At 35.6% G+C, this 13,977-nt stretch overlaps 1 protein-coding gene across 4 annotated transcripts in view; it reads right to left on the bottom strand.

Annotated features, from left to right (window-relative positions):
* Window positions 1–5,017: 5,017 nt before the first annotated feature.
* Window positions 5,018–13,977, bottom strand: part of CREB1 (cAMP responsive element binding protein 1) — a 62,305-nt gene continuing 53,345 nt past the window's right edge. For 3 of the 4 annotated variants that reach the window (XM_047720874.1, XM_047720873.1, XM_047720875.1), the window contains one exon: window positions 5,018–11,216. In XM_047720874.1, the coding sequence (XP_047576830.1) occupies window positions 11,072–11,216 (145 nt within the window). In that variant the 3' untranslated portion in view covers window positions 5,018–11,071. The remainder of the gene's footprint in view (window positions 11,217–13,977) is intronic. The other variant, XR_007125773.1, reaches the window with a different exon arrangement.

Here is a 13,977-nt window from a genome sequence, read left to right as displayed (position 1 = left end):
TAGTTGGGTGGTTTCAGTGAAAAATCAAGTGATTTTTTTTTTTTGGGGGGGGGGAGGGGGCTTTGGGTTTCAAATGTTGTCCCAGGCTAAGTTCCCTGCGGAAATAGAGGTGGAGGTTAGGGTGCAAAGTTTAAATGGGAATGCTTTCAGATCGACATCTCTGAGGAGGTAAAAAGTAGCAAGACTGGGAAGGAGGGGGAAGTTGGGCTGGGATGCAGTTATGAATTAAAGTCCTCTGAGAACTGAGAGCTAGAATGGCCCTGCATTTGGGCCTATTAAGGCAAGGGGGTGGGACTTTATATCCCAGTAGAGGAGATTAGTCCTGTGACCTGAGGGGCCTAACTTTAGGGGAAAGAAAATAACTGTAGGGGATCTCAGCTCAGGGCCATCAGCCAACATTCCCAGAAGCTGGGGAAGTGACTACTTCATGGGGGTGAGGGGTGGGGGAGAGAGGATATCCCTGGATAGCATGCCACAGTGTCCACTATAAATGTCAGTAAAGTTGTGACATTTTTCTCTTATGTTTAGGGATTTAATTGATCGCCAAAGTGTGCATTCTAAGTGTGCTCATTTTACCCTCAAGGATAGAAACCCAGTCCAGACTTCCTATACACTAAGCCTTGATTCTCACATTGCTCAGTTTCTTAGAACTCTTAGGACAGTTATCCAGTGGCTATCAGTGACTTTTCCCAGAACTAAAGCCAAATACTGGTGCCAAGATGCTATGTTAAAATATATGTATATATGACATTAGGTTCTTAGAACTACCACTACTATAAAGTACGCTGTCATCTTCTAAGTGGATTACTTCTTTTTTATTTTTTTTTATTTTATTTTTTTTAAAGATTTTATTTATTTATTTGACAGAGAGAGATCACAAGTAGACGAAGAGGCAGGCAGAGAGAGAGAGAGGGAAGCAGGCTCCCCGCTGAGCAGAGAGCCCGATGCGGGACTCAATCCCAGGACCCTGAGATCATGACCTGAGCCGAAGGCAGCGGCTTAACCCACTGAGCCACCCAGGCGTCCCTAAGTGGATTACTTCTTGATGGTATCTTGCTTTAAGTTCATGATAGATGTATCCGAAGCTCTGGTACCATCTTTGGTTAGTTTCTAGTGGAATATGTATTCCTTCATACAGAAGGATCAGAATTCTAATTAAAATACTTTATCTAAATTAACTGAACATTAAATTGAAAACTCAGGGCAGAATAACAACCGTGTCTGGAACGTTTTATCTTACCAAATACAACTTATGCTCCTAGAAGACAATACCTCTTTCAAGTGTTAACGTGGTACCCTCTTCATAAAGGGCAGGTGTTTTCAAAGGGGTAAATAAATGTTTACTCATGAAAAATACAGATTCAAAAAAAACCACAACAGATTCCTTTACAGATGAGTTACCTTATTGCTTAATTTCTGTGCTTTACTTTCCCTTGCCCAAGGTGTAGGGGTAATCAGAGAGATCAAAAAATAAAGCCTACTCTCGTAAAGTTATTATCAACTTAGAGAAAAAGATTCACCTCTAATATCAAATCCACTTACTCTCTATGCTTTTAGTTTATGGTGGTTGATAGGATTTATCAATTTTTAAATCAAGAAAACAAAATTTTAATTAACACATATTGGTAAGAGGCCCTAGACATAGGGCTTGACATCGTAGTTGGTGAAATAGTCATGTGATTTATTTTAGCGTCAGAGATGTGGTCACAGTTCTGCTGCTACCCCAGAACCACTACCTAGGCAGATGTAGTGGCATTTTCAAGGTCTTTAACAAGAATGAGGCAAGACACTGTTGTGAGCATGGAGAACCTTGTTCTGGGAAACAAGAGGCTTTGTTTCTCTGGACAGACAAGCACTGCATGAAATCAGGGCAGATTTCTTCTCAGTTCTTTTTTGTCACTTTAAAAACAGGATTTGTTAGCTCAGAAGTTTCTTTCCACTCCTAAGTCATGTTATGCTTTTCTTTCCACAACCAGCAAAGTGTTAAAATTTAACACTAGAAAAGCCAGCATGATGAGAAACTCTTTTCTAGCTAAGAACAACTGCTTCTGAGGAAGATTAGAAGGGAAAACCCTGTGAAAGAGGCGTGAAAAGGCCTACCCACTACAGAGCCTTGTGTTAAGGCTGGTTCTGCTATTCTTAACTCCTAAAAAAAAAAAAAAGAAAATCACATACACTATATATAAAGTTTGACATTAAAAAATACTAACCAGGGGTGCCTGGATGGCTCAGTGGGTTAAGGCCTCTGCCTTCGGTTCAGGTCATGATCCCAGGGTCCTGGGATCGAGCCCTGCATCGGGCTCTCTGCTCGGCAGGGAGCCTGCTTCCTCCTCTCTCTCTGCCTGCCTCTCTGCCTACTTGTTATCTCTGTCTGTCAAATAAATAAATAAAATCTTTAAAAAAAAATACTAACCAACATATTTTTTATTAATTTAGCAGATTCTTAATGCTTCGGAAGCAACCTCCAAATATGAATAAAACCATACTTAATAAATGACAATTTCCACTTCTTGATATCTATCCTAAAGATAAACTAGCTTGTATTTATACTAACTTGTGTGTATCTGTAACAGTCAAAAGTCACAACCCAAGTGTGCACAAGAGGGTCCTTACTAAATAAACTATGAGATATCTGTACAGTAGGACAGTGCACACCAATTAGCAAGACTGAGGCAGATGTACACATACTGAAATAGAACTGACAAGACACATTCAGTGAACAAGTACCATTTATGTAAAAGGGAGAGGAGGAGAGAATAGACATTGCATTTGCATGTGCACGCACAGATTGTCACTAAAAGGATACACAAGAAACTGCTTTGTACTGCTTCCCCATTTGTAGTTTCTTCCAAATGTGAAGTGAAAAAAAATGAGAACATTATCAAGAAAGTGAAAAGGAAACTTAAGAAAATGGGAGAAATAACTGCAAATCACATTACCTGATAAGAGTCTAGTATCCAAAAATATGTAAGGAACTCCTAAAACTCAACAACAAAAAACACCATTAAAAAATGAGCAAAAGACTTGAACAGACATTTCTCCAAGTAAGATTTACAAATAACCAACAGACCCATGAAATGATTCCCCACATCATTAAAGAGCTGCAAATCAAAACCACGAGATACCTCTTCACACCCATAAGGATAGGCATAATTAAAACAAAAACAAAGAACAAACGTTGGCCAGGGCATGGAGAAATTGGGACCCTCGTACATCTCTCGGAGGAGTGTGAAGTGGTGCGGCAGCTCAGGAGAAATCTGGCAGTTCCTCAGAAAGTAAACACAGAGTTGCCATATGGCCCAGCAATTCCACTCCTAGGTAGCTCTCCAACAGAACTGAAAACGGGACTCAAATACTTGCACATGAGTGTTAGTAGCAGCACTATACACAATAGCCAAAAAATGAAAATACCCAGTGTCCATCAATGGATGACTGGATAAACTGTGGCTCACATAATGGATTATTACTCAGCCATAAAGAGGAATGAAGTAATGGTAAGAACTAGTGTGGAGGAAATTAAAAAACATGCTAAGTGAAAGAAGCCAGACACAAAAGGTCACATATGGTTCTATTTACATGAAATATTCAGAACAGGTAACTATAGAAACAGCAGATTGGTGGCTGCCAGGGGCTTGAGGAAGAGGAAAATGGAGTAACTCTTTAATAGGTACAGGATTTTGGCAGTGATGTGTTGGAACTGGATATACAGGGGCGGTAGCACATTGCGAAGGCACTAAATACCACTGAACTGTTAACTTAAAAAAATGGTCCATTTTGTTACATGAATTGCAGCTCAATTAAAAACAAAAGTAGCATTCAAGCGCCTAGATAGACCTCTCCTCTTCACTTGTTAGGCCTTCATGAGAATTCTAAGCCCCAAATTTGGTCAGTGTGCCCAAGAACGATGTGGAGAATGGAAGGCTAATGGGGATTCTGGGCTTTTGCCTTAAGCAGTTGAGTGGAACAGTGGCATCTTTAATAAGATGGAAAAAACCAGCTGAAGAATGAACAGATTTAGAGGAGAAATCAGAAGTTCTGTTTTGGACCTCAGTTTTGCAATCTGAGTAGAGATGACAAATCGGAGTCTGTAGCACAGAGTTGAAACTGTATAAATGTTTTAGAAAGGTTTCTTTGGCTGGTCTCAGCTTCTTGAGGACAGGGACTTCTTATTGCCCAGAAGTGTGTCTTCAAGTATTTGTGAAATAAAAGACAACAAAGGTATGGATAAAGAGAAGATGGGTATTCTAAGGTACTGTATGGTTTTATTGGAGGCCCAAGCACCTGAACAACATGGGTTACAAGTAGGATGACCATATGTCCTGATTTACTCAGCACAATCCTGGTTTACCCCTTTTGTCCCTATTAATTAGTATCACCCTTTTACTCTTAAAAATGTCTGCAGAATAACTTACATGGTCACGCTCTGTAGAAAAAGAATAAAATTTATATAACAAGCTTCATAAACACGTCATGGTAATTTTTTAAAAAAAAGTTTAGAATAAAGGCAACTGCTTATTTTCAGAAATTGAATCAATAGGAGAATCTTTTATTATGCTTTAAGCAAAGAGCAGATTAACCACACCCTCTCCCATTTCCTTCCATTTTATATGATCACAGAACTTTAGAATTACAAAGGGACCTGAGAAGTTATCTATTCTTATTTTTCTTCCAATGCAAACATGTATTTTATGACACTGGAGACAGCTCCTCGTTTGTCTCCCACTGGTTTTCTCAATAGGGTGGTAATATCTCCAAATCTTCAAATAGGCACCTGTTCAATCTTACTGAACAAAGAAATCTTGTGATAAAAATGAGGAATACAGTAAAAGTAAATAACTGAAGATATGTTCTTGTTGCTCACATTAGTTTTGTTGCTGTGCAACAAGCTTGTGAAATATTCCAACATAAAATTTGCTCACTTAACAAAAGTAATAAACCTAAGTTCAAGAAAATATAACTTAACACTACTGACAAAAAATAAAATATAGAGATCCCATCCCCAAAAAAGAGACTTACAGAGTTTTTAAAAGCATGTTTATGTGACTGCACATAAATGTGTGTAAAAAGGGCATTATGACAGTTGATACCACAAAGATTACAGTAAGAAAAAAGCACTTTATGACAATATTTCACAAATTCACAAGGATCACTTTAATATACAAAGCAATTGCTACCATTCTGAACACAAAGCAGCTAATATGTACATAGTGTTAATAAAATGCATTATAACTCAGTACATTTTCTCTCTTTACACAGAGCACAAAAAGATTTAGGTTAAAAAAATTAAAACAGGGATGTTTCTAGAATGTAGGGAATTTTATTAGAAATGTATTTCCCTCATTGTAGTTATTTATTTAGTATTCAACTCCAATAGCAACATCAGAGTTAAAAATCAATACCCTGTTTTGTGCTGATAGTTTTGTGGGGGAGGTATTCTTTACCCCAATCCTCAAGGAAAAATTAAAACAAAAACAAAAAGCATCTTTCTCTCTAGAAACTTCCCTGATTATTTTGTTTCTAAAAAGTTTCAAGTGATACATCTAGGTTAGAAATCATTCCTTCTGTGGGTGGGGATGACAACTGACATGTGGACAAATCAGTTAGGGACAACTCTACATGGAAAACTGCTAACTAGCACTCTTCTTTGCCACCCCTAATAAATCCATACTCACAGAACAATGTTGACAATTATTTCCCACTTTTAATATAAATAATTTTATTACATACACAAATTGGAGTGGCACCTGGATAAAAATACGTCTATAAAGCATTTACCAATTCAATTTTAAAAACATAAGAAAATAAAACCTCCCAAACACAATGATAGAGCATTTCACTTGGCCAACTAACATAAGATTATTACCTGCAGGGATTTTCTTCCTTCCCTACCAATTTTTAAACTATCTCAGATTTACTCTCACATTTCTGAGATGCTCCTCAGACAGAAGCTTGGAAATGCCATACTTGTGTAGGCAAGTATCATATAATGCCTGTGTAAAGTAGGTAAATCTAAATTTCCTACTCTTTGACCCTTTTCAAAGACATTTCCCACAGATTGTTCATTTTTCTTTTACTTGCTGGTGAGAATAATTAAAAATGGATCATGTTATGCCCAGCTAGGACCTGCACCCACAGTACCAGAATGCAGACAGGTCGATATCTTCCCTCTGTGCTAAACAACTCTGCCTGTTTATAATATCATCTTGCTTCACAGGCTTTGTTCTATTTTTTTTTTCTATTTTTATTTTTTTAAAAAATAAATTTCAAGCTAAAACACCTGAAATATAATCCCTCCATTCAGACGTTATCTGGTCCCTCTTAAAGTTTGTCTGCCCCCTGAGGACACATACAAAGGCTTAAGCTACATTCACTAATCAGTAAGAACTTATCAGAAGCATATGAGACAGATGGAACTTCAGCACCCTGTTTGATTTATTTGAAATTCTTCCATACTGACTCAGCTTCATGATATGTTCAACCCCTCAGGGATTAGTGCCTCTCCTAGCCATGGATTTGAGAAAGTCAAGGAAACCAGTTCCCAGTACATACAGTGACTGTGCAGTCAACTTAAAAAAGTCAACATATCAATATTAAAAGTATTCAAGATGTATGCAAACCATTCAACAAAAGTTCTAGTTGTGCTTTGTACGATTGAGTGAGCAAACATATCCCCCAACTCTTCACCTACAGGCTTGCTAAAGCACACAGCACTTTCTCCTGTCTCACCTGACATCAGTCAAATTTAGGCAGCATTTCTTTGATGTTAAGAAAGCCAATTTAAAGTGAAAAAACCTTTGTCAAATGATTACACATGGTCTCCATCATGATAGTAATTACCTTGAAAAATATTTTACTGTTCTGGACAAATTCATGGATATCTTGGCATCCTATAGACAACATCAATATTGGAAATTACCATCTATTCAATCGAGTTGCTTTTCCTTCTATCTTTATCCATGATGAAAAAGCGCAACATTGGATCCAAAATCATCTTTTAACTAACTGGGCCAGGCAAATCTAATTTCCTGTTATTTTTCCTTTATAGCTATTTATAAGACTAGCCTTTAGGTGCTAAAATATTTTAATGAAAAGTTTCCATTTTAAAAAGTCACATGATTTGAAAAGAGGAGAAAGACATAAGTCAGTTGACAATTAATTGATGAGGGAACTTCTCAAGTTGCTAATACCCAACTGGGTCATTTTTAAAAGTGCAAGTTACACCAAACATTTACAAAGAATACAATGTAAATATAATCCAAATAAATATACAAGTTTTGTATTAGGTCAATGGGAAACAATATACCAAAAGTTTTCAGAGCCACAAAGGCAACAAAATAAAGCCTCCTGAAATAACTGAAAAGGCGTGTAACTACTGTTCTTAAAACCCACTTTAATTAACTTTACCATATTAGCCTTATTTAATCCTGCAAAATGAAGCAGCCTTTTTGATCTTCAAAATAAAGAGACCAATTTATGCTAGTAGCTGACTGTAGCAGATCACAAAATTAAGTACATTTTAAAAAAATGTAAAGAAATCTAGATTGAAGTCACTTCAAGTAAGTAAAAGCATCCTGGTTTAAACAAACTTGTTTCTTCCTAAGCCTTTGTATGATTCCACATGTCACCCCACATGGTCAAAATGACAGTAGGGATGAGGCCTGAGAGACCGAGAGAAACTTCAGCCAGATGACCTCTGATCACACAGCCTGCCCCACTGGTGTGTGCTTTCAGACACTAGCGCTGCTGCTGACCTACCATCAAAAACACATTTTCTGACAAAATCCCTGCTCAAATGAAAATAACAAAATTCCTCCCCCAGGATGAGTTTTGAAAAATCAGTGGTACCTTTCAGAAGCTATCTTCAAAATGTTGTTACCACTGTTATAGCTGCCAGAGACAAAGCATAAAAATCAAATACTTGGAGGGGGGCAGGGGAGTTTTCAAGTGACTAGTAACATATGTAAAAGTATCCAGCCAAAGAAAACAATAAAAAAAAAAAAAAAGGAAAAACTTGGAAGAAAATTAGAAGACAAAAATCAATCATGAGTGCTGAAGTAATGCAGTCCAAGAAACTACCAAAAGGGATGCAACAGAACACACAAAAATGTAAAATTTCATCTGACCTCAATATACTATAATACTCAGCATTCCTGACTTAAGAGCTCTCAGAGCTTCAGATTATATACTGTATGTATTTATATATATTTACACATATATTATACAAATGCCACCCCCCCCCAATAGTATCTAAATGAACAGAGCACCTATGACAATATGATGGTTGCCAATATGGTACTTGAGTTTGAAAAGAATGAAATTAAAATTATATCTGATATCAATTTTTTAATAATGTGAACACATTGGATCTAGCCCTTTCTAAACCACTTTTCAGTTAAACACTATCAAAGCTTGAAAACTCATGAGAGTAATATATCAAAAATAAACCCCTCCCACTTCATTTTTATTAGAGTTAATCTGTCCTATAGATAAAAGTGCCACATGGCCCTATATTTGCAAAGTAAGCGATATCAAACTTGCTATTTTCTAGGCAAATCAGTAGCGTATGTACAGATTCCTATGATGTTTTCATTCCCTTTTGGCCAATATGAAAAAACATTACTGGTAATGTGGCCCATATATGTTCTCGGCTACAAGATTTTTTTTTTATTATGTCATTTTCTTAATAAAGATTCTCAACGTTGCATGCTTAAAAACAAACACCTTTTTTCCAATTCTTGTTAAAAAAAAAGTTGCATAAAAGATGCTTATCTGTATAAACTGAAATATCTTCAAGTCTCTTTAAGGGTCTAAAACAGATTTAGCAACAGAATACATTTCTTACCTCACCATGAAGTAACTGACTTCAAACCAGTGCAATCATCCTCAAGGTACAAAGGACCTGGTATTTATAAAAACTTATAAATTCAACCAGCTCATACGGATGTGACTGCCTTGATTTATCAGGGACTAAGAGGACCACCAAATTTCTAATTAAACAGAATGCCTCAACTTTTGGAAAACGGTTTAGAGAATAACAACTTGCTAAATCCTAGGCAATTTTCATTTATAAAGTTTATGACATTCAAAACATTTCGACTCATTAAGAATTCTAGTTTGTGAACAGATTTGTGATTTTGCTTACTTTCTGTTGAAGTTTTGGAAAATGAGAGATCTATGCTGATATACAAATAATTTTTATGCTACAACTTTCCCCATTAGCTCAGCAGGATAAACATCAAACTTTACAGTCGTTTGAAAGCCTTCTTGAGAATCTGGTGAATTGTCCAAATATAAGACTACATCACTCAATTCTTAGAATGATGCTCCTTCATAAACTCTGTTCATCCTTGAAAAAAGACAATGGTTTGTTACAAACAAAAATATACCATATATAAGTATTAATTAAAAGCCTTATTTTTCAAAATGGACCCGATTAACACCCAAATGCATATTTTGTTAACATATTAATAAACTTAATGTTTAAAAAAAACCCTCACGACTAAATATAAAACATCAATTTTCTATACTCTTCTTTTAAAAGGAATAACCTTCTTAAATGAGAAATTATATCTAACATTATGTCAGTCTCCAATTTTTAAAATCCACCTTAGTCCTATCTTTCTCTTAAAGGGTAACTTAGATTTATCAAGCTTAGTGAATAAGATGAGTAATTAATAATTAGAAGTAGTACTGGAAACAATGTATGATACATATAAATACAGACTGTTATAGTCAGGGGTTCAAACAGGTAGCTCCTTTGTAGAACGACAAAGGCTATATAGCATATTGGAAAACTAAAGCAAAACTGTCCTTTTTAGGAGAAAACAAACCAAAAAAATGTTTTGCAAGAGTGACAATCCAAATATTGTAGTACAGCAGTCATTCAAATATCTCTGAAGAAAATAACTTTCCTTGTGTACATCTAATCCTGTACTTTTTATAACTATACCTTACAACTCCTTTCATTAAAAAATTCACTAGAGATACTCTGTTAAAGTATGTTAATAATGGAAAAGATTTCAAATCAGTATTTTTCTACAACACATAGCATTTTATAAACAAATATATCATTTTGTTTTATTTAACATCTTGAAGGCTTTCCTGTTGGTGGTATACTGTAAGTGCAAATGGGAACAGTTTAATTAGAAGTATCTTTAAGTAAATGAGTGACATAAATATTTTTTTAAGGCGATGACAAAAACATTTATTTAAAAACCTTGTTATATAACTCAAGGGGCTGGTTTACTAATGAGCATCTTTTTACTAATAAGAATTTGGTACTAACTAAAACAAGCTTTGTACTTTTACTTCAATTTAAAATTCAAATACCATGCTTTTTCATTCAGTTGGTTACTTCTTTTAATGTATTCAAAAATGCTGAACACACACAGAACTGAATTAAGAAGCAACAACTGTCCTATGGAAGAGCTGTCATTAATACACAATGTTTTTAAGAACCAAGGACAAGTTTTCAGTATTGAAGAAGAGAATGTACATAGAAAGCACTCCGAATTCATTAATTTCTTCAACACCATACTAAAATTCTTTTTTAGAGGGTATATCTCTTAACAATTTTACATAATTCACAATGAAAATGTGAAAACATGTCAATTTGGCAATCAACACTTCTTCATTGCACCTTACTTACTTTATGCATGCGGCCCACACATTACTTCAGCTCAAGAGGCTGGGGTAATTCTGTCCCTAAGGCAATCAAGGAGCTCAGCACAAACCTTGAAATCATTTTAAAAAAGGTTTTCTTTTCCTCATTTCCCCCATCAATTTACAAGTAAACAAATTATTACTTCTTGAAGAGGGAGGGGGATGAAAAGCAGAAGTCTCTTCATGATTCCTGGTGCTGAAAATTTCTTGAGGGGAGAAGTGGAGGCAGGTGTTGGAACATTCACAGTTTAATGCAAAAGCACAAATGAATGAAATTCTGTAGTTGCTTTCAGGCAGTTTTGCGAATAGAAAAAAAGAAATGTTTAGAAAATAAAATGTTTATTTCGTCTTTCTGGTTGTGGCCAAGCCAGTCCTTTTCCACCGTAACAGGTGAAATTTAAATCCCAAATTAATCTGATTTGTGGCAGTAAAGGTCCTTAAGTGCTTTTAGCTCCTCAATGAGTGTCTTATTTTGGTTTTCAAGCACTGCCACTCTGTTTTCTAAACATTTCACATATTCTTTCTTCTTTCTACGACACTCTCGTGCTGCTTCCCTATGAGCAAAAAAGGACAGGAGAAATTATGCAACATTTATTTATATATCATTTATTTTGGGCTAGAGTACTTTCAAATATTTAGTTCAAAGCAACACGTATTTTAATATATTAAAGATTAAGCATTTGAAAAAACTATACAGAATGCTTTGGAGATGTCCTCATATAAAATTTTAATTAAACATACCATATAAGTCTGACACAGAGGACACTGGGAGATGGAGAGGAGAAGTGAGTTGGGGAAATCGGTGGGGGAGACAAACCATGAGAGACTGTGGACTCTGAGAAACAAACTGAGGGTTTTGGAGGGGAAGAGGGTGGTGGGTATTACGGAGATCATGTATTGCATGGAGCATTGGGTGTGGTGCATAAACAATGAATTTTGGAACACTGAAAAAAATAAATTAAAAAAAAAAAAAAATCCAAATGTGAAAACCCCATGAACAACACAAAGGGCTGAATGATCACTTAAAATTTAAAAGTATATCACTGTTTATTGATATGTTCTGTATCACACCTATAAAACTTGAAGTTCTATCAATAACTAAGAAAATATTAAGGCTAAATGTCAGTGTGAAAAACATCCTAAGTCAAATACAAAAATCTCATAAACTCATCATTTCAGGGTATTAAAAAAAAGCCTAACATGGGTCTCTTCCACAAGTGATGTTGAGAAAACTGTATATCCACATACAAAAAGAATGAAGTTGGATCCTTACCTTATACCATATACAAAAACTAATTGAAAATAGATTAAAGAACTAAATATAAGACCTAAAACTATAAAACTTCAGAAGAAAACAGGGGAAAAGCTTCAAGACATTGGGTTGGCAGTGATTTCTTGCTATGCCACCAAAAGCAGACAACAAACAAAAATAAACAAATGGGGGACATCAAACTTAAAAACTTCTGTGCATGAAAGGAGACATAATCGATAGGGTGAAAAGGCAACCCATGAAATGGGAGAAAATACCTGCAAATCATCTATCTAATAGGGACTTAATATCTAGGACATATAAAGAACTTTTACAACTTAACAAAATAACTTGATTAAAGAATGAGAAAGGACCTGAACAGACATCTCTCCAAAGATGTACAAATAGCTAACAAGCATATAAAAAGATGCTCAACACCAATCTAATTACTAGAGAAATGCAAATCAAAGCCACGACGAGGTATCACTTCACACCCTTTAGGATGGCTACTATATTTACACAAAATAAAACAAAAAACAACCCCTCTCCAAACCCAGAGAGAAAATAAGTGTTGACCAGGACGTGAAGAAATGTGAACCCTGTGCACTGTCCGTGGGTTGTAAAATGGCCCAGCCACTACAGAAAACACTATAGCAATTCCTTAAAAAATTAAAAACAGAATTACCCTATAATCCAGCAATCCAACCTTTAGATATATAGCCAAACAACACAGAATGGATATTGAAGAGATATGGGCATGCCTATGTTCATAATAGCATTATCCACAATAGCCAACAATACAATGGAATATTATTCAGCCTTAAAAAAGAAGGAAATCCCACCAAATGCTACAACATAGATGAACCTTGAGAACAAAATGCTAATAAGCAAAATAAGCCTGCCACAAAAAGACAATTGTATGATTTCACTTATATGAAGTATCCAAAGTAGTCAAACTCATAAGAACAGAAAGGAGAATGGTGATTGCCAAGGACTCACAGAAGAGGAAAATGAGGGAATTTGTTTTTAATAGAGTTTCAGGTTCGCTAGGTAAAAAAAAGTTCTGGAGATCTGTTGCACAACAGTATGAATATACTTCACACTACTGAACTGTATATTTAAAACTGGTTAAGATGACAAATTTTAAGTTTTATACCACAATTAAAAACTATTAAACTATTATTAAAAATCTAGCAGATTAAGAATAAAAAATATTTTTAGTGAGCCAGGAAGTCCAAACTGGTAAATTTTTTAAGCTCTATGGAATAAGGATTGCATATTATATCCTCAGTCACTAGCCAAGGGCCTGGCATAAGGTAGGTCCTTATTCCTGAGTGGACATAAGAGTTGAAAGAAAAAGGTTCTAAGTCTTTAAAAAATAGAAAAAAGCAGCAACTTACAATCACTCATTTACAATAGTGGCAATACAGCCCAGCACTAGGAGTAGTAACTTCAGTGTCAGGTTCTTAGGTTTAAATGGTTACCTCCTACCAATTATATGACCATAGGCAAATTAAGGCAATTACATGACCTTAGTTTCCTGACTGTAAAATAGAGAAAATACTATCTACCTTAAAAATTTTATGAGGATTAAAGGAATTAATATATAAAAAGTGTATGAAATAGTGGCTGGCATTTTGTAAATGCTATGTATGTGTCTGCTGTAATTATTTCTAGATAACTCTAATACCTTCATTAATGTCTTCATCCCCATACAGCCTTCTGAGTCAGAAAAAAGGAGCAAGCTGACTTTTGGAATAAAAAAAAGCTGCACCTAATGTTGTATCATCCATGACATATATGGACGATATAGGATCCACTGCATCACTGTACCACTGGTGAAAATTTGGGGGGGGGGGGGGGAGGACTTAAAATGGCCAAACATTCTCATGCACAGTGAAGACAACAAGCCCAGAAGTGCGATAAGGCCACGAGTGATGTAAAGGATCACAGGTGGGAATGATTCTGAGGTTAATCTGGATGTTCTGTATGTGGTGAAATCTAACAATACAGAGAGTCTGTAGGATGTATGTATACACTGACAAATCTACTTCTATCCAGGGCTG

The sequence above is a fragment of the Lutra lutra genome, chromosome 3 (genome assembly GCF_902655055.1).
Source record: "Lutra lutra chromosome 3, mLutLut1.2, whole genome shotgun sequence".
In the NCBI taxonomy this organism is placed as follows: domain Eukaryota; kingdom Metazoa; phylum Chordata; class Mammalia; order Carnivora; family Mustelidae; genus Lutra; species Lutra lutra.
The sequence above is the reverse complement of the archived record's forward strand: the minus strand, read 5'-3'. Positions and strand labels throughout refer to the sequence as shown.